Source organism: Gobio gobio (genome assembly GCF_949357685.1).
Source record: "Gobio gobio genome assembly, chromosome: 11".
Taxonomy (NCBI): domain Eukaryota; kingdom Metazoa; phylum Chordata; class Actinopteri; order Cypriniformes; family Gobionidae; genus Gobio; species Gobio gobio.
In genome coordinates, this window is record NC_137104.1 from 14,859,312 (window position 1) to 14,880,658 (window position 21,347).

Genomic DNA, 21,347 nt, shown 5'->3' on the forward strand with positions numbered 1-21,347 from the left:
AAAAATATTTCATTTAAAAAGTCAAAGCTTCAGATCATTGCATCTATAACACTTTTAGTCATACAAGATGACGTGCAAATTTGCTTCAACTTATATATTTTCAGTTTCATTTAAATTTTAGTTTAGTCATTTTTATTAGTTTTTATTTTTTTCTTATTTTTTATTTCAGTTTTTGTTATATAATTTTTTGTACTTGAACTTTATTTCAGCAAGGTGGAAAGGTTTTTAAGTTTAAGCTTTTCATCTAATATTTATATATGCATTATTTCAAATGCTGAAAACAATTTTTAATCGTTTTAGTTTAACATTAACAATAAGAAGTTAGTTTTCGTTTACAATGACAAAACTGATGCGGTTACAGCACCCTCTTTCACATCTGTCCCCCAGTCTATTTTCAGTTAACGTAACCTTTGTGTGCAACATACATATTTTTAATGAAACGTTTTGTAATTCATCAATATTCACTTGTCTATCATTGGGGTCATGATCTGACATGTCTTCTAACATTGATCTATTCAGGAGCAAACCACCATTGCTAAGTTGGGGCTGGAACTGTGTCTCCTCACCTCAGATGTGGACTCAGAGGTGGAGCGCTGGGACGAGCAGGACCATGAAATGGTTCGACTGTGTCAGATCATATCCAGCATGGCGTATTCCATGTACCTCTTCACCAGGTAACTCCCTTTTCATAGATTTCATAGTCAGATTCTAAGATTGGTTCGAGTAGTACTGTATATTACACAGGAAATGAAGTACAGCGTGCTGGAGAGTTTAAGCTTTATGAAAAATGTATTAACAATACCATGTTGTTGTTAATCTGCTCTTTCTGTCAACCTACACAATCAGTTTTATGGATCTTTAAGGACGTTTTATTAACTCTCTGCTGTTTTGCCGTCTGTGATTAAGGGGGGAAGGCCTGCTAAAGACAACTTTGGATCTATTTCACCAAGCTGAGGTAAGGTAGCATTCGCTCTCTCTCATAGGTTTTTTAATTGAATCTGTTCATGGTGTCATTAAGAGCAATGAGTCCCCTGAAAAAGATGGATCAATATATTATTAGAAGGGCCAGCTGTCATTTGTCTGTGAGATACTGTGATCCAGTGCAGGTTGTGTGCTGTGAATAGGGAGGAAATGCTGAATAGGCAGTGTGTCTTTCTATGAGTGTACGCTGGCCTCCACCCAAACACACCACCTTCCTCTTAACAACCTCTTATCTCACAGAGCAAGCCTATCTGCGCAACGCCACAGTAGAACAGCACTGCAAAGTTCTCTTAAAGTTCCCCATTATGCTTTTTTCAGATATTACCTTTCATTTAGTTTATAATATAGCTGTTTGTGAATGGAAAAGGTCTGGAAAGTTTCAAAGATCAAAGTGCACGATAATTGGAGTTATTGCCTCCCAAAATAAAGAACAGATTCTGAACTGCCTGAAACAAGTCGACAATAATTCCAGTCTTACTTCCTGTATGAACTTATGTAGGTTTGTAACAAATCTGCATAATGCCAGCCTATGGTCTTCTTTGGGCACCCGTGAACAACGTCTATTTTGACTCGCCCTCAAACACTGTAATTGTAGCTGAGACCTGGAAGAGTTTGGTTTGTGTTTTCGACATGTCGGGAAGATGTTTGTTTTCTGCGTTGCAAAAGCAAATCCACTTTGCATGCACTTCCAAAGGACGAGGACTCGAATTGATATGGTAAAACTGACACCATCCTTATTGTTTGTATCGCTGTGTATACAAATGCTGAGGAAGCCTCCAGAGCTGGAATTCAGATATGCTAATGAGTGTTTGGTTTCCTACATGCGCTGAAAGCTGTAGATCAATCACAACAGACTGGGTCGTCTGACCAATCAGAGCAGAGTAGGCTCGCGGAAAGGAGGGGTTTAGAGAGACTAAATTCTTGTTCGAAACATTTCAAACACTGTGAGAATAGAGCTGATGCTATAATGTATAGTATGAGAAAATGAGTGTCTTTTGACCTTGGATGCATGTAAATCTATAGTAGGAGACCTCTGAAACAAAATTAGGAATCTTTAAAATAGCATAATGGGGCACTTTAATACATCTATGTACCTCTTTTTATGGCCTTTTTTCACTTCTCTGTTGACTTCACTAGTTAACAGATCACGTCAAACTCAGTTACAACTTGGAAAATCATAATTTAAAGTAACAAGGTCTCAAACTTGTCTCACTTTTGTTTGTTGCCATGTAAAAATAATCAAAACTGCAGCAACTATTCATTAAAACATAGTAGGATACCTCTGTAGTACATATGCCATTTTTTATGACAGTGTTACCTGATTTGATTTGTTCTCCAAGACTGTACAAGAGCATAGAGAGGAGATTTAATATAGCGATTAACTATTTTGCTGTGGTAATTATGGTATTTTTCTTACATGGATCAATTGTGATGTTATAGCATTGCTATAGTAACGACCAGTTTTTATCCGACCTGCTCAGAAAATAATCTCCTGGTAATTATTTGACTCCTGAATGCCGCTTTTGTCCTTTTTTTTTTTTTTTTGACATTTTCACTGAGACGTCAGTCCTCCTGAATATTAGTGCGATGCACAACAACAGTGAAGACTGATGAAATAAAGTGAATAGTATCAAAGACTTTAGATATACAGAGACGGTGCACTTATATTGCGAATGGTAGAATGTGCAACATGAAATATGGCGGAATGAGTCTTGTTGTGTTTTAAATAAAACAGCCAGTTGGCAATTGGTCATGGTGTCTCTGCTGTTAGAAGCTCCGGTTGCCATAGAAAAAGTCAGTGTTATGAGACATGCGCTTAGAACTGCACATGTGCATTGACTGGACCAACCGAAATATAAGCTTTTTATTTGAGCATAAGAAACTATTGGGATGGGTAATGACCCATCTAAATGCTGATGCTGATGCTGATGCTGTAAATGCTGATTTGAAATATTTTATTTACATGTGACGTGAGAGTTTTTGAGATTTCAGGATTTCCTCATTCAAGTCTGGTCTTGGATGCCTGTATTAGCTGCTTGGAGGCAATGCAAATAAATGTGACTTTCATCGAAAGTGACTTTGATAGTATTCGGAGGGTCATGTGATCTCAACATGGCTGCCACCATGTTCAGTTTCAGGCCACTTTTCAGTTGCCTGAAAAGTTTGTTCTATATAAGACACAATGAAACAGTCTTATATAGCATAAACATTTCAGGCCACTGAAAATGTATTATCTTGTGCCAGTGTACATCTTTTTAAATATATTTGTCCTATTCATTCATTTTTGTAAAAACAACAAAAAATGATTTGAGTGATTTTTAACCACTTTATTTCAAAATCCCGTTCATACAATTTGTGTACATTTTACATTAATTTAAATCTTACATTATGGATTTTTTTCCAGGTGTTGTCAGACCAAGGTCTCCAGCTGTGCCCCATCCTCCACTCTCTCTCCACACAGGTAACGCACCCGGCGTTCCCACCAGGCCCTTATTCACCACAGTTTAATTAGATGCCTGTAAATAAAGGACTGTAATGACTGCCATCCATCTCATTGGGACCGCAGAGACATGGCTATCAGTGTTGGTTAACCCATGCTTCGGCTGGGGCGGACAGGGGCCACACATCCATAATCACAGAGCCTGACACCTGTGGTACACCACACGGTTTGATTAATAATCTCAAACATGCCTGACCCACAATGCATTTCCCCAGCTGAGAGCAGAGTACAGCTTATACAAATTGCTTACGTCCACTTATTTATCCATCATTCTAAATTCAGCAATTACTTCACTTTGGCAAACCGGTAATGCAGTTTTAGTGCAAGTCCCTATTAGGGCTATTAGATTGTTAAATTTGTCCTTGCCTCAGGAATCCCTGAAGAGGGTCATAAAAAAAACAATAGTATAAATAACAGTATAAATAAAATATAATAGAGAGAGAGAGAGAGAGAGAGAGAGAGAGAGAGAGAGAGAGAGAGATAGCTCAGTTTATATATCTCATATATATTTTTTATTTAGTAAAATTGTTAGTTGTCCTATTTAGCCTGGCATGTTAACACTTTTGCATATTTAAATGGAATAATAAAAAACTTGATCTAATGTAAAAAAAAAAAGCCACAGTGTTCGAGTTTAGACTTATCATCTCTCATGTGATCTGGCAGTACTTTAAATGTTATGGGAATATATTGTGTCTGTGTTATAGCTGCTGGATGAAGACCGAATGCTTATTATATCTGAGACTGAGAAGCTGTCAACCGCATGTCAACAGCTTCAGGTCTGTGCCAAGACTCCGGTTCAGGGGAAGAACGCCATCTTTCAGAAGGTAATGCAATATAACAGCAGGCCTGTACTTGTGAATCAGTGAATGGAGCAGATGAGGCATAAATAAGGATTTTGTTTGTTTGACTTGTCAATTCAATCCAGTAATTCAATTTAATTAGAAGATTAATCTTAATATAGGCATTTAAAGACAACAATACAAAGTTTATAGTCACAGGTCACTGCCACATATGATTAGATAATCTGTTTCTCCTGCAAAGACCATGACCTTACTCTATTTCGTGACTCCATTTAACCTGATAAAATGGCATGCTGTCTAGGGTCATCCTTCTGTTTTGATAAAGCAAAGGTCACAGCCAAAGGCAGGTTTAAATAGGTTTATAGAGGCTATGCTTGTGTCGTGCTGTGGAACCAAGAAAACGATCTCCGGAAAAACAAGCTCAATCAGAATCTCCCAGCATGCCTCGCCCTCGCATGGTTTCCAAGCATATTATTTACAAGCGAAAAAAACAATTATATGGGAACCAGTCTGTTCCACAAATCACCTGTCAGAAATGTATAGATTGTTGTCGCTGCAAAATGATAGCTCAACAACAAGCAGCCATGTTGTATTTGTTAACATTTTATTTTGGGTAGCAAATGATACATCTGTTTCTTGTCTTGTTCAGGTCGACTCATCCATACAGAATACCAAAGGCATCTTGACAGTGGTGGTCTACTTACTGCCGATCTGTAATAAGCTCATCAGAAAGGTTGGTAGCAACAAGAAAATCTGGGATTAATTTTTCATATTATTTGTATCAGTTGATATTGTATATTTAATTATATTTTCTAATGTACATATACACTCACCTAAAGGATTATTAGGAACACCTGTTCAATTTCTCATTAATTAAATTATCTAATCAACCAATCACATGGCAGTTGCTTCAATGCATTTAGGGGTGTGGTCCTGGTCAAGACAATCTCCTGAACTCCAAACTGAATGTCAGAATGGGAAAGAAAGGTGATTTAAGCAATTTTGAGCGTGGCATGGTTGTTGGTGCCAGACGGGCCGTTCTGAGTATTTCACAATCTGCTCAGTTACTGGGATTTTCACGCACAACCATTTTTAGGGTTTACAAAGAATGGTGTGAAAAGGGAAAAACATCCAGTATGCGGCAGTCCTGTGGGCGAAAATGCCTTGTTGATGCTAGAGGTCAGAGGAGAATGGGCCGACTGATTCAAGCTGATAGAAGAGCAGCTTTGACTGAAATAGCCACTCGTTACAACCGAGGTATTCAGCAAAGCATTTGTGAAGCCACAACACGCACAACCTTGAGGCGGATGGGCTACAACAGCAGAAGACCCCACCGGGTACCACTCATCTCCACTACAAATAGGAAAAAGAGGCTACAATTTGCACGAGCTCACCAAAATTGGACAGTTGAAGACTGGAAAAATGTTACCTGGTCTGATGAGTCTCGATTTCTGTTGAGACATTCAGATGGTAGAGTCAGAATTTGGCGTAAACAGAATGAGAACATGGGTCCATCATGCCTTGTTACCACTGTGCAGGCTGGTGGTGGTGGTGTAATGGTGTGGGGGATGTTTTCTTTACACACTTTAGGCCCCTTAGCATCGTTTAAATGCCACGGTCTACCTGAGCATTGTTTCTGACCATGTCCATCCCTTTATGACCACCATGTACCCACCCTCTGATGGCTACTTCCAGCAGGATAATGCACCATGTCACAAAGCTCGAATCATTTCAAATTGGTTTCTTGAACATGACAATGAGTTCACTGTACTAAAATGGCCCCCACAGTCACCAGATCTCAACCCAATAGAGCATCTTTGGGATGTGGTGGAACGGGAGCTTCGTGCCCTGGATGTGCACCCCACAAATCTCCATCAACTGCAAGATGCTATCCTATCAATATGGGCCGACATTTCTAAAGAATGCTTTCAGCACCTTGTTGAATCAATGCCACGTAGAATTAAGTTTTGAAGGCGAAAGGGGGTCAAACACAGTATTAGTATGGTGTTCCTAATAATCCTTTAGGTGAGTGTATATTTAGATTTAGATTCATCATCTAATACAAACTTATAGTTAAGCTTTAAAAACTAATTCAATAACACTGTTGAATGTCAAAATGAATACATTTTCAGAAATAAAATGTTGGAAATGTATTCATTTTAAATAACATTAAAACTTATTGAGTTTAGTTTTTAGTATTTTTAATATTTGGCATTTATTATATAATTTATCTATCAGCCATAATGAGACAATAATTATCAGCTTAATCTGTATCAACCTAAATTTTAACATTGGTTGTGGCTGGACAGGACAAAAACTCTGACATGTAAAGGATCCCATTTTGCCAATTTAGGACACGGTGTAACACTATTATGTAATTATAAGAGATGCAAATTCTGGCTGATTACTTTTTACAATTTTACAAAGAGTATTAGATGATGAAAAGGGTAATCAAAAGTAATCATAATTGTAAAAATAGAGGAAAGGAACTTGCATAGTTATGCTATTTTAATTTCATACACAGTGATACGAACATTAATGATGGGATTCAATTCAATCCCGAGTTCTCATCTTTTGGAAGTGTATGCAAAGTAGATTTGCTTTCGCAGCTCAGAAAACAGTGTCTTTCCGACATGTTGACGAACCAAACTGTTCCAGTCTCAGTTACAACTACAGTGTTTGAGTGCGTTGTTCACAGGCAGCCAATGAAGACCATAGGGTGACATAATGCACTTTTGTTACATTGTTACGTAGGTATGTAACAGGAAGTGAGACTGGAATTGCCGACAAACTCGTTTCGACATATCAGAATATATTTATTTTAGATATAAAAAAAAAAAGCTTGATAGACCCTTTTCACATTTCCGGGTTTCTCAGAGCGGAAGTCGTCATAGTTGGGTTAACTATTGTGGTTGTGAATGAGAGAATACATGAAATATTTTTTTTGTATACCCATTTGCTCAAATAGTAAAAGAAAAATGCCAAAATAGTGATTTTACAACTTTCAAAAAGAGGGAAAAAATAGAGTGAGATTGATAATGGCAGTCAAAAGAGTGAAATATGTTCATTTTTACCATCTCTCCCATAGAAACACCCTCGCAGCAGCGGTAACGTTTTTTTGGTAATTTGATGCAAAAGCAACAAAATACCATGTATTAGTGTTATAAATGTACATACATTAAAAAAAAAAATGAAAATACAAAAAACGATGCAGGATTTACGATGTTGATGACGTTAAAACGCGTCATCACAGTCTGTGAAAAGGGTCTATAGGAGCACTTTAAATATACAATATTGAATTTTACTAATCAATTTAAAAATCAGTAAATAAACTGACATATTGTGCATCAACTATTATGTAATGTTCTAGTGTGATGTCCTGTACAATTCATTTAAAATTCAGCATTAAACAGAAGTGTATTCCCTATTGTGATGTATATCCGAGTGAAACGGCTTCTCGAACAAGGAACAATGTAGGGCGGGGCTTGATTTTGCCCATTGGGAATCGATTGGATCGTTGTGGTTTTGCTATTGCTGTTATCACATGTGAGTGACAGGTTGTCCCGCCCTCATGCCAGTAAACACGTCATCAGAGAAGAGATGTCGCTGTAAGAGGGAGGGAATGCGAGGGCACATGAATAAAAACCCCAAAAACAATGATGTACATGGATAAATAATTTGCAATAATTACGGAAATTAAATTTTTCATGGTGACTTTAAAAAATGTATATGATCAAGTCCTAGCGTGTTTGTATTTAACTTTACCTTCTACCTTTATTTCCAGTGTAAATCAGAATGCAGTTGCCTGGCATCTCCTCAGCACTGGAGAGAGAAGCAGCTGAGTACGCCCGTCGTCAGCGAGGAAACTCTGAACGGCAAAGGCTCCAACGGCTTTGGGGTCAAATCCCTGGAGCAGCACATGGCCAGTCTAACATTCCTGGAGAGCAAATAGCTCTGAAAACCAAAGGCGATCCTGCCTGTACTCGCACACACAGTGCATGGGAATGCACTGGCTCTCGCTCACAATGTGCCATTCTTTGTGATTCTGCCCATTCGCTTTGTGGTGTACGATAGCGTTAGTGTTACCAGGCTCATTCCAGATGCCAAAAAATATGGAAGAAATACCCTTCATTGCATGTGTTGAAGTCATTATGCAACTGTTTCAAGTGTAATGGCTGGTTAATAAGCTACGGTTTTAACCGAAACAATATTCGACAGCGTTTCTCGTGATTAGCCAACATTGCGGTGTACATGATAAAAAGTTTTGATGCAAAAAAACTGTATTTAACATAACTGCCTCATGTACAAGTTGATGCCAAATATATCCAGTTTTAATCATCTTCCTACACTGGTCTTGCCACACGGCAGTCTGCTCAAGGCTGCAAGACACAACTGGATATTACTATGAGAAATTAGCATCTTGGTGTTCTGTTTGACAGTTTACAGCAAGGAAAGTTACTTTACAAAGAGGCATTTTTGAAGGATGTTAATGAAAACTTTTAGAGACAATTCGCCCTAAATGTTATTTTTTGTTGTCATTTATTCACCCTCATGTCGTTCCAAACCTGTATGACTTTGATATTTTGACGTTTCAAAAAAACTTTTTTTTTTTTTATCCATACGATGAAAGTCAATGGGGTTGTTGTATGGACAAAAACAGTTGAAACATTTCAAAATCTCTTCTTTTATGTTCCACTGAAGATCATACAGGTTTGGAACGACATGAGGGTGAGTAAATGATGAGTGTTTTCATTTTCGGCTGAACTGTCTCTTTAAGTTTACTTTTGTAGGAGTAAACAGCCTTGTAATAGTATTGACTGCCTTGTAGGTCACTGTGATTTCTATTTTTACTTCAATCCTAACAATGTAAGACAAGCTTTGGTATATCAACCTAAAAGGTTAGAGTGAAGACGGTATATAAATCAATAGTTTAGGCTGTCGTGTACCGGAGAGCAACTTTTTAGTATGGCACAGATTAAAAGGCTCTTCAGAATTGGGATTCCATTCACACACCAATTCTAATTGATACTTTGCTCAAATGTTCCTCTGATTTATACTACAGTCAGTCAAACCATAAGCTTTAGAGATGATTGTGCAGCTATGACCTCGAGTTGTATTAGTGTTGGACCATTGAATGATTGTTAAATCAGAAAAAAATATACGTTATTTTTCTTAAAATATTAATGACTGGGTGATTTATTTATGCACAAAGCATGACATTTTACTTATTCAGTTTTACACATTTCTCCCAACTAAGGTCATCCAATTTATCTATTGAAACATGTTCATAATGAAGTACTTATTCTCCTCAATTAACACATTTATTAAAAGCACATACTAACTTCAAAACTGTTTCTCTTGTTGGGTACACATTCAGCTATAGACACAATCCTATTGAAAATACACTAGTTTCAGTAAGTTGGTTTCTATTTTAAAAATATTTTAAAATGTAATTTATTCCCGTGATCGAATAAATGAATTTTCAGTGTCACATGGTCCTTTAGAAATCATTCTAATATGCTCATTTGCTGTCAAGAAACATTTATTATTATAAATATTGAAAACATTTTGTAACATAATGCCTGTACTTTAGCTTTTGATCAATTTAATGCATCCTTGCTGAATACAAATATGAATTACTATATCAGTGTACATTTTGCTTGTGATGTACATAATTTGTTATGTGCATAAAAAGTGCAAAATCTTGTTTGGGAAAATTACGTTCACATGGCTGTTTTATGGTGCATCATTTTTGATTTTGACCTAAATTATAAGCACAAAATACTTGCAATCAGACAGAAGACTTCTCCATGGTCTGTTCTGGCAGACTTTGTTAAAAAAAAGTCAATTTATTGATTACAATTCTTACAATTTCTCTGGCAGTGTGAGTATTCTACAAATACTCTATAGGTTGAAGTACAAATATCAAAATGTTTTAAGGTCTAGACAATATCAGCGATGGTTCTGGTGCCGGGGACACTCTCCAGGTGGTCACGAAGCAGCATCCGAGTCGTCGCAGATATTTAAATATAAATTGTGACCTCCATAAATGAGGTAATTCAGACTGAAAATGCCCCTTTAAAAAGTGTGTGTTGTTCTCCACTGCATTTGGCAAGTTCCTCTTCACTTATTGGCATCACTTCTCTTGACGGCAACATACTTCCTGCATACTACTTATAAAGTTGCTTGAATACATGTTCTCTACTTTGAGCATAAGTTATCTGTACAGTGATATGAGGAGCAGTCTCATCCTTATCTCTTTGACCTCGAATTTAACTCTACCACTGCTTCTGCACTTGCACACATGTATAACTCTGCAACGCTCTCCAGGCTAACACCCTCAGTACTACTGGGTGAAGACTAGAAGACATCATATAAATGTTAGATTCATTCATTGTAATATAAATAAAATACAATGATGTAACGGTTACATTATTGCTCATATAAGGCTATTCCAGGAAGTAAATAAAATAATAAACCATTAGATAACACTGTTAATTGTTTTAAAAGCACTGACCTTAGTTTGGAGTAATGTGTGTAAAATTGATCATAGCATAACATAGCATTTGAACGGTGCAAAAAAATGAACATATGAGAGTCGGTTCAGTGGGAATCCGCCCAGAAGGGAGCTGTTCCTTTATTTAGAATTTGCTCAAAACTATAATGATCTCCAGTGTTATAAGCAGTTTATAGCATCCAGAAGGAAAATAATAGACTTGTTCCTCCTCAAATGAAAATAGTTCTTAATGAAACAAACTAAAAACTAAATAACCATGACAATGGCATTTTTATGCATCTCATGAATAATGGTCCAACAAAATGCAACCCGGTGAAATCCATGACTGTTCTGGATCCAGCAGACAGGTCTTCGTTCCTTCAAGTCGTCATTTTCTCAAGATGTCTTTTTGAAATGTAAGTGGCACACAGCTATGATGCCATTGGCGTTCTCACCTGCTTGAAGCAATTATTCTTCAAAGGAGACTCAGCAGTCAGCAGCTTCAAAGTGCAAGTTGATCTCAGCGAGGCTTTCTTTTTGGTTTCTTTTCGTGAGAACCTCCTCATATTGTTCTCTGGTCAGAAGGCCCTCTGTGACACTCTTACTCTCTTCAAATTTAGGTAATATAACCGCAATGTATCCTTCTGTGGAAGGCTGTACCAAAAGGAATGAACGCACAAGTCACGCGTGTGGTCTTAGTCTTTACTTTGAAAAAAGGAGATTTTCCATGTGATTAACTGTGAGTTATGAAGTATACAGATGCTCACCTTTTCCAATAACAGATCTGGCGTGTTCAGAATGGCTTCATTTACTTCTAGGAGACGTCCTCTGATACAGCTGTGAACAAATAGGTTGAATTGAGAACATTTTATGATTATAGAAACTGAATGTGATATACTTCTAGTGGCACTCTGTATGACAGACCTGAATATGGTGTACTCCTGTTCATCTGTACATGTTATTCTACACAGTGGTGCAAACTCTGTCAGGAACTGACCACCCTGCAGAATAAATTATACATATTCATAATGTTCAGGGAAAGTGTAAATTAAGATATAGAACTAATTGATCACAATCATCATTAAAGTCAAAGGTACTCACTCGCTTTGACTTTCCAGACACCTTGTTCTTCAGACGGCTGCATCCATCACTGATCTGGTAGTTTATGTTTTTGATTTTTCGTCCATTCTGAAGGATAGGATGAGACTCGGCAAGTGTGATGACGCATATTCTGATGAGAAGAAAACCATGTTCCATAGCAAAGGTGAATTTAGAGATAATGGACACTTATAGCCCTGTGGACTAATAAAGTGGACATGCATGCATCATGAACATTTCCAACATGGTCTCATTTAAATCCATATCTCAGATTGTGTATATTCAGCGTACAACTATATGTAGCAACTATAAATTCTGAAGAAAAAAAAAGAGGAGTATATAAACAATTTCATACAATAAATATAAATGGTTTTTGATGTATTTTAATAGTTTAAAACTGGAAGTCTGGAATTTATGTACAGATTTGAATTATATACATAAACATGCATTTGAAGTTATGGTGTATAACAAAAAGAAAAATAAATATAAAAAAATGAACCCTGTAAAAGTGTAAGTAGTTGAAGAGAAACTATTATTAATTTAAAAATGTATATCTACCTGTTGGAGTGCTGTAGAATGCAGTGATCCTCACATACTTTTCCTTTCAGATCTACAACACCAACACAGTAATTAATCAACATCTTTCAAAGGTATAGTGTATATATTTAAAAAAAATCAGGCTTCAAAATGCTAATCTGAACATGCATTGAGTTTATATCGTTTGATAACAGCAGACAAACCCCAATAACGTACCTGTTCTATACCAGCGGGTGAAGTATCGATCGATTACTGATGGGGCTTTCTTTTCACTGTCTTCCATAACAATATCCACCGCTTAAAACGGCGATTATCACAAAAAGAAAAAATAAACCTTTAGAGAGGTAGACACACAGTCTGCTCAGATCCAAACAGAGATGCTTGAAGCCGGACGACAAATCAAGCTACACACAAAAAACGTCCGCTCTGAATGTACATCCGGTTACACTAAGTTGTGGTGTCTGCCTGTGTTTTGCATCACTGCGTCGTGCACATTTACTTTATCTGATAATAAATGTATACCATGTTATTCAATCGCATTCAACATTATTATCATAGGAACATATTTTCTCTTCCAGGAACTACTATCATGATATATTCTTCCGGTTCTTTTTAATTGTAACACACAGCAGCGTCGAAGATGGCAGCGCCTGTAATGGACACATGTCATGTTTCTTGTTGTGCTAATCGCACTCCTAATGTTGTGTCATGGGGCAGAGGAGGTCTTATCGCTTTTGGGACATGCAATTCAGTTGCCCTTTATAATCCACAGGTACCGTCTGAATGATTATTCACTTCAGTTAGTTGAGATGGTGCTGATGCTCTGAGTCATATTATTATTGCACTTAAGTTACATTATGCACTTACACGTTTAATGCAATTATGTGCAAGCTTGAAACTCAAAGCTATGTAAGTGTACATTCTGATAAAGCAGTGTCTGGTGAACTGTCAAATAAAATCTCTGACGGGTCACTGTGATGCTGTGAAAGGTTTGTTTCACCCTGGTTTTATTTATTATTAATTGTCATCAGGAAATAAGGATTGTCGAGTTGCTAAATAAACATACTGGAAGGGTGAATGCTGTCCAGTGGGTTCATAAACAAGATTGCAGTAAGTCTTTGACTTCAACCATCATTAATACATTATCTTTATGCATAGACATTATTTTTCAACTTTCTGTCACTGTCAGACACAATAAAAACAAAGGAACTTGTAGAAATGTAAGCTGTCTGTTTCTGTAGGTCCGGAAACCCAGCTGGTGTCTGGTGGGTCAGATAATAATGTTATTGTTTGGGAGAAGCAGGATGGTAAGGTATGTGTTTACAATAACAATAAATATAAACACTTATGCTTACAACATAATTGGGTAATTTGTTATGCAGTACATTTTAATTTTTTCATTATATATTCTTAATATATTATAAAACATTACAATATTAAATCAACAATCAATCAATTAATATATATATATATAATTTCATTTTTGCAATAACACTTAAATAATATGAACATAAAGGTGAATTTTACATAAATTCACTACTTTGTTTTGAACTGATGTTGCCATTAAAAAAAAAAATCCCACAAGGGTGTGACTGGGGGTCTGTGGAAAAGTCTAGAGAAAAACAGTAAAAAATAATTAAATTAGATTAAAATAAATTGATATTTTTTAAAAGTTATTAATCGATTAAATAGATTATATATATATATATATATATATATATATATATATATATATATATATATATATATATATATATATATATACATTTTCAGTGTATAAATTGTTTTTATAAAAGGATGATCCTATTTGATTGATCATCATTATTTCTGTGGCATCTTAAAGATGTGCTCCAGGAAATGCCATATTTGTTGGTGGGAAAACAAGCTAAATGTTAATCGTTTTGATAAAATTGCTGAAATCAGTATGATAAAAGGCCAGAATGACCTGCAGAACTGGAATGACCCAGCTGTGCCAATTATAGATATTCTGTGAAGTAACATCAAATTTGTAATCTTCTGTTATTATCTGTAAATGGATAATCATAAAAGCTTCTTATTTTAACACTAATAATTGCACGGTAACAGCCCTGTGGATGTGGCTAGTGATTTGAATTGAGTTTGTCTCTCTTCTGCTCAGTTCACAGCATGTGTGGTGTGTTCAGGACACTCAGGGCCTGTGTGTGCAGTGGACGCCTTGTCTCTGTCCTCCTCTCACTTACTGGTGGCCTCAGCATCATCTGATTCCACTGTTAAACTCTGGACGTGCACCTCTGATACAGGTAAGATAAGAAGTGAGCTTTCAGTTCGGTACACTTAAAGTACTCAATCTATTAATGCAGTTTTTTTATTTTTATTAAAGGGTTACTTCAGCGATTAGCATTAGGCTTTGTATCAGTAGAAACCCGGTAGTATATTCAAATTATGGTACTCCCCATTTTTTCATATTCTCCAAGCCTGACATCTGCTGGTCGGTTCTTGTAAATGATGATAAGTATTCAGTGCATATAGTTCAAAATCAATTGAATTTATTTGTCATCGTTGAGAGATAAAGTATTATTTGCTATGCATGTCAGCCACCAAGAACAACAGAAATTAAATAGTACAACAAACAGAAATATTCTAAATATCTGTTTATATTTAATGTACCTTAACATTTAAAGGGACAGTTCACCCAAAAATGAGAATTGTGTCAGTAATTACTCACCCTCATGTCATTCCAAACCTGTAAGATCTTCGGAACACAAATGGAGATCTTTTTGTAGAAATCTGAGAGATTTCTGTTCCTCCGTTGACAGCTATGCAAGTACCACTTTGACACTTCGAAAAGTTCATAAAGCGATCGTAAAACTAATCCATATGAATTGAGCGGTTTAGTCCAAATCTTCTAAAGAGATTTGACCGCTTTATATGATGAACAGATTGAATTTAGGCTTTTATTCACATAAACATTCATCAACTCACACATCAGTTGTGGTAAACAGAAGCTCAAATATGTTCACTTGATGTGCAAGAACCATTCTCTTGTGTTACGCAGCACGTTTGAGCTTCAGCAAGAGGCAGGTTTGGTTGAGCTTATGTTTATATTTGCTGATGAATGTTTATATTTGAATAAAAGCTTAAATTCAATCTGTTTATCATATAAAGTGATCGAGTCTCTTCCGAAAATATGGACTAAACCACTCAATTCATAGTCTCACGGGTTTGGAATGACATGAGGGCGAGTAATTAATGACAGAATTTTCATTTTTGGGTGAACTATCCCTTTGAATTTTTGGGGTCAGTAAGTTAAAAAAAAATTAATACTTTTATTCAGCAAGGATTGACGGAAATATTTTGTAACATTGTACAATGCTGACTCTTCACTACTTAAATGCAGTTGTTTTTAATAATCCTGAATACTGTTTTCAACATTGATAATAATAAGAAATGTTTCTTAAGTAGCAAATCAGCATGTTAGAATGATTTCTGAAGATCATGTGACACTGAAGACTGGAGTAATGGCTTTGCCATCACAGGAATAAATTATATTTTAAAATATAAAAGTTATTTTGAAATGTAATAATATTTCACAATTTAACAGTTATTTCTGTATTTTTTTAATCAAATAAATGCAGCCATGGTGAGCATAAGATACTTTTTTCAATAAGAATAATTTACTAACCCCAATCTTTTGAATGGTAGTGTATTTGTATATATTTACATGCATGTTCTAGTATATGTGAACATGACATGTATTTAGTGACTTTAGTTTAGACAAGCCGCATTTACTTAATAAGAAGAGGCTAATCATGAAGGAAATTTGTCTGAACTTTATCTCTCTCCCTAAAGAACAATGAAGATTAAGATTTAAAAATGAATAGCTCAAACTATGAATGAAATCTCTGCTTTCTTTCTGATGCCCATTCTTACTGTTCAGAAACAGAGTGATATTTCAGGGACCAAAGTTTGTGATGAATTCTTTGCAGAGTTTGTGTGGTGTGTGAAAGCCATATACGGTCGGGTAAATGCAATATTTCTGTATTGTTTTGACACTTTTGAGTCACACGATGATGATGAATTGCATCATTCCTCTGACATTCAATTGACAGTAATGTAATGAGCTGTCACGCAGAACCCAAACTACTTTTGAGTGCATTATTATGTTTTCTGGGTAATTGGTCTTATATCGATACTTTTTTGGGATTGTTAATAGCCTACTTTAAAATAATAAATTGTTGTTTTTTTTAATAAGGATTCATTACGAGTTAGACCGGTTCATTCTCATGTGTGGTGTTTCTGTTCTCTTCATTAGCTGAATGCCTCCAGACGGTATCTTTTGGGAGCGGGTTCATGATGGATGTCTCCTTGGTGCTGTTGCCAGGCAGCAGAGGTAAGCTGCGCCTGCTGCTCCATGTTGATTTGCAGTCTTGTCCATCCCTATCACAGGTTAAAATCTCATTCTGTTCTTTAAATATATCCCGGGGCGATGTTAGCCTACTCTTACATTATTCACGTCTGGACTGTAGCTGTATTTTACTTCTAGATTCCGTGAATAGACTTGGTCACTTGTCTGCCTCGTGTGAATGAGGATAATTACATCTCTTGCAGTTCCAGTACTCGCCTGTGGAGGAGATGACAGCAAAGTTCACCTGTACGTGCAGCTCAGTGGACAGGTAAGGCTGAGATGTCTTTACTTTATATTAGTGCTGTAAAATCTGTTCATATTTTGCATGTCTTATGAATGTGTCGATGTTATCTGTGGTTGTATTTAGTTTCAGAGGCTTCTGACGCTGACAGGACATGAGGATTGGGTCCGATGTGTGGAGTGGGCCACTAAAGGTAGAACTTCTGAGTGGAAGAAATGTGCTTAGGAAGAAAGTATTATATTTAGGCTGGTTAAAATGACGCCTGTTTTAGGACATTGATAATTCAAGACACCACAGAAACTAAATTTGACCCTTGTAGCCTCTAGTCCTTCAGAATGGTTACAACAATTTATTAAAGACATTAGTACTTGTATTCGGCAAGGGCGCTTAAATTGATCAAAAGTGTCAGGAAAGAAATTTTTTATGTTACAAAAGATTTATATTTCAAATAAATGCTGTTCTTTTGAACTTTCTCTTCATCAAAGAATCCTTAAAAAATATGAAAGTGTTGAAAACTGCATGTTTTACACAGTTTATACAGGGAAGGTAATTGCCATTCTTATAGCCTACGCGCTGCCACACACACACACACAGACGGCGCGCGCAAGCCCCTAAGCCAGATCACTTTCACTTTCGTCCTCATAAAGTTTGTCAAGTAAATGCGTTTAAAGGCTTGCCAGTTTGAACATTTAAAGCGATTGTGCACTATTCAAAAACAACAATACGGAAAACGTATCTGTTCAGTGCTCAGCTTTTTTCTGTGACACAGAAAGCCGAGCCGTGTTGCGTCTCTGACAACGTGCGCGCGCCCTGAAGGCAGACCTCTTTCACCTGCGTCCTCACAAAGCTTTGTCCTTTGTATGTGTTTTAAGGCCTGCCAGTTTGAACATTAAAGTGATTTTATACCATCAGATGTGTATTATGTTGAACTAATGCCTGATATGTGACAAACGAACACTCAGACAGAAGCTCTCACATCACGCGAAGATCACGCGCAGAGAGCAGCGCAGAAACGCTGTCCTGTGATTAAAGTAAAGTCACTAAAGTAGCTTAGAAACTCAACCGTTAAAGGCATATATTTTAATACCTTCGAAGTAAGCACAAACCACAGCTTCATAATGAATGAATAGAGACGGTATGAGTAATTCACACACACAATCACTCTCTCATTAATGCATTCAAATAAATGTAATGTAGGCCTGCCGTGTTAATTTATCTGTATCTGATGTACAACAAGCAGAAATCTGCCCCATAGACAATAACTGCTGAAAGTGAACCGTTTCCTTCAAGTATTTTAAAATCACAAAGAAATGCACTTTTTCATTAAAAAAAAATTCCACCTTTAATAGTAGAAAATATTTACAGTAAAAACCTTATCAGGAACTTACTAAAAAACCTTATGAGGGCAAAAAATGGAAAGCAAAAATAAAAGAAGCAAATTAATCGTTCATTATTGGCAATCGAGGTAAAATGTTCAATTAATCAAGGTTTTATTTTTGGTCAAATCGTTGCAGCCCTAGCTTTGAGGCAATCCTAGCTTTGATGCTAAGATATTAACCGATAAACATTTAAAATTTTACAGCCTTCTGGGAAAAGAAATATTGACAACTCCAACAGAATGCTTTGTAGACTGTCCCTCCTGTCCAGCTACCTACCAGAAGTTGATCAAATTGACTATTCAGTTGCTACTTGCTAACTAAAAGATGTAAACTAAATCATTCTTTTATTGGCTATTTATTAAAAAGATATGTGTCCCATCCAAATCAAAGACCCATTTAATTCATATGATAAGATAGTGGCAGTAAAAATAATCCAAGGGTATAAAACGAACTGTCCTAAGGCCCGGGACATGCATGAAACATGCGCTTGCTGAAATATATACGCAGGAAGGCCTCACATACTGCTTTGTTTTTTACTTGTTTTTCAACTGCTGAATGTGTAGATGGAGAGCTCTGGCTAGCCAGCTGTTCACAAGACTGTCTGATCAGAGTGTGGAGACTGTTTGCCAAGACTACGGCTGAACCAGACCATCAGACTGACGCTATTCTCAAAATGAGGGAGAACGTCTTTCAAGTGTCTGGAGATGGTGAGGCTCGAGGCTTTGCGGGATTGTCATTTAGTTGTGTGATGACTTAGAGAAATTGGTTATTGTTGAGTTTAATTTTTTAAACATTTTTGAAACCATATCTTGGTCTTTAGATACTCAAAATCAAGGATTGCGTATATTGTTTTGTAATCAGAGTCCAAGAATTAGCTTGCCAGGACCTAAAGACAAAAATTTACTCGCTAGTAAAGACTTTATTTCGTGAGTAAAGAAAACTGTGTAAGGATAATAATCTGCCCCTCACTGATAAATAAAGACATAGTGTATTACTGTCCTAACTAATGTTTGATTCTTTCTCTATCTTTGTGCTCTAGAATTTGCTGTAACTCTTGAAACGGTGTTGGCTGGACATGAAAACTGGGTTTATGGAATTCACTGGCAACCTCCATGTGCCAAAGGTATTCCTTGAATGTTTTCATTTGATTTTGTGTTTTAATTTCACTGTAATGTGCTGTGAAATTATTTACTTTTTGACATTGTATTATTTTGTTTGTATTGCCTTTTTTTGTATTTATCCCGTCTCTGCCTTTGTTTTGTTACTTGTTGTCTCCCCCTGCAGGTGACTCAGTGGAACAGCCCTTGAAGCTGCTGTCTGCCTCAGTGGACAAGACCATGATCTTATGGGGGCCAGAGGAGGATTCAGGCATGTGGGTGGATCTGGTAAAGTCACCTTGTTTACTTCTTAATAAATACTACTTAAGTAGTAATACTACTTAAGTCAATGGGGGAAAAAAAAGTTAAAAGGTGGATTGGAAGACATTATGTAGTGATACACCTTTTAGAATCAGAATCACCTTTATTGCCAAGTAATGTGGGTTTACTAGGAGCATAAATATACTTAAAAAAAAAGAAAGAAATATAAGTAAATAGAAAATAGAAACATCAACTATGCATCAGTGCAGGTTGTGCAAAAGAGGAGCACAGTCGTAAACACAGTCAGTTATGTGTTGTAAACAATTGAGAAATGAAATGGATGCGTGTATTTTATATTAGGTCCGCACATTCGTCTTAAAGGGACAGCAGCCTAATGTATCCGCAGCTGTTTGTGTCATCAAAATTTGGTTCACGGCTTAATGACCATGGGAAAATGTGGGCTCAATGGCCAAACCAATTGAGAACCACTGTTTTAAACCACAGTGTGCATTGTTGTTATTTAACATTTTGTTATTTAGTATTTATATGTAGCACCTTTCAAACAAATCCAATGCAATTCAAAGTAGTTTGCAAATATAAGCAGTTGATACAAAACAAGCAATGAATATAACACATAGTTTATAATAAACTGTTAGAATGGAATAACATTTTTAAAAATCAACAATGAGATGTTGATAAAACAAAATATAACAAAGGTACTAATAATTATAATCAATAATTTGTTAAATTTATATAGCGCTTTTCTAGGCACTCAAAACGCTTTACATAGACGGGGGATTCTCCTCAACCACCACCAATGTGCAGCATCTACCAGGATAATGCGACGGCAGCCATATTGCGCCAGAACACCAACCACACATCAGCTTGTTTGTGGAGATTAGACAGACTGATGAAGCCAATCTTATATATATATATATATATATATATATATATATATATATATATATATATATATATATATATATATATATATATATATATATATATATATATATATATATATATATATATATATATATATATATATATATATATATATGGGGATGATAAGGAGGCCATGATGAACAGGGGCCAATGGGCAAATTTGGCCAGGATGCCGGGGTTACACACCTACTCTTTTATCGAAGGACATCCTGGGATTTTTAATGACCACAGAGAGTCAGGACCTCGGTTTAACGTCTCATCTGAAGGATGGTGCTTGTTACAGTATAGTGTCCCCATCACTATACTGGGGTGTTAGGACCCACACAGACCACAGGGTGAGCGCCCCCTGCTGGCCTCACTAACACCTCTACCAGCAGAAACCTAGTTTTCCCAGTTGGTCTCCCATCCAGGTACTGACCAGGCTCAGCCCTGCTTAGCTTCAGTGGGAAACCAGTCTTGGGCTACAGGGTGATATGGCTGCTGGTATACATGATAAATGAAAATGGTGTCAATTAATAAAATAAATAATATAATCATAAAATTGAAGACTACATAAAAGCCAGAATAAATAGCCTTATAAACTAATAAAATAGACACCTGGCGCAATGCGACGCCATGCGCGATGCAA

General features: G+C 36.4%; 3 protein-coding genes across 6 annotated transcripts in view; 2 read left to right on the top strand and 1 right to left on the bottom strand.

The window, feature by feature from the left end:
- Positions 1-9,988, top strand: part of ctnnal1 (catenin (cadherin-associated protein), alpha-like 1) — a 97,450-nt gene extending 87,462 nt beyond the window's left edge. For 2 of the 4 annotated variants that reach the window (XM_079829997.1, XM_079829998.1), the window contains exons 14-19: positions 520-674; positions 907-955; positions 3,386-3,442; positions 4,186-4,305; positions 4,931-5,014; positions 8,066-9,988. In XM_079829997.1, coding sequence (XP_079686123.1) covers positions 520-674; positions 907-955; positions 3,386-3,442; positions 4,186-4,305; positions 4,931-5,014; positions 8,066-8,233 — 633 coding nt within the window. In that variant the 3' untranslated portion in view covers positions 8,234-9,988. The remainder of the gene's footprint in view (positions 1-519; positions 675-906; positions 956-3,385; positions 3,443-4,185; positions 4,306-4,930; positions 5,015-8,065) is intronic. The other 2 variants (XR_013817540.1, XR_013817541.1) reach the window with 2 other exon arrangements.
- On the bottom strand, positions 9,464-12,824 carry abitram (actin binding transcription modulator). Its single transcript, XM_079830004.1, has 6 exons — positions 12,629-12,824; positions 12,434-12,485; positions 11,879-12,008; positions 11,702-11,778; positions 11,545-11,614; positions 9,464-11,431 (listed from the first exon to the last, which is right to left on the bottom strand). The coding sequence occupies exons 1-6, from the start codon at positions 12,693-12,695 to the stop codon at positions 11,264-11,266; spliced, it is 564 nt and encodes a 187-aa protein (XP_079686130.1). The 5' UTR covers positions 12,696-12,824; the 3' UTR covers positions 9,464-11,263.
- A 212-nt stretch (positions 12,825-13,036) lies between these two features.
- The window catches only part of elp2 (elongator acetyltransferase complex subunit 2), a 29,234-nt gene continuing 20,923 nt past the window's right edge, over positions 13,037-21,347 (top strand). The window contains exons 1-10 of the mRNA XM_079830007.1: positions 13,037-13,184; positions 13,444-13,522; positions 13,654-13,724; positions 14,550-14,691; positions 16,704-16,781; positions 17,000-17,064; positions 17,164-17,230; positions 18,980-19,123; positions 19,456-19,539; positions 19,701-19,801. Coding sequence (XP_079686133.1) covers positions 13,053-13,184; positions 13,444-13,522; positions 13,654-13,724; positions 14,550-14,691; positions 16,704-16,781; positions 17,000-17,064; positions 17,164-17,230; positions 18,980-19,123; positions 19,456-19,539; positions 19,701-19,801 — 963 coding nt within the window. The 5' untranslated portion in view covers positions 13,037-13,052. The remainder of the gene's footprint in view (positions 13,185-13,443; positions 13,523-13,653; positions 13,725-14,549; positions 14,692-16,703; positions 16,782-16,999; positions 17,065-17,163; positions 17,231-18,979; positions 19,124-19,455; positions 19,540-19,700; positions 19,802-21,347) is intronic.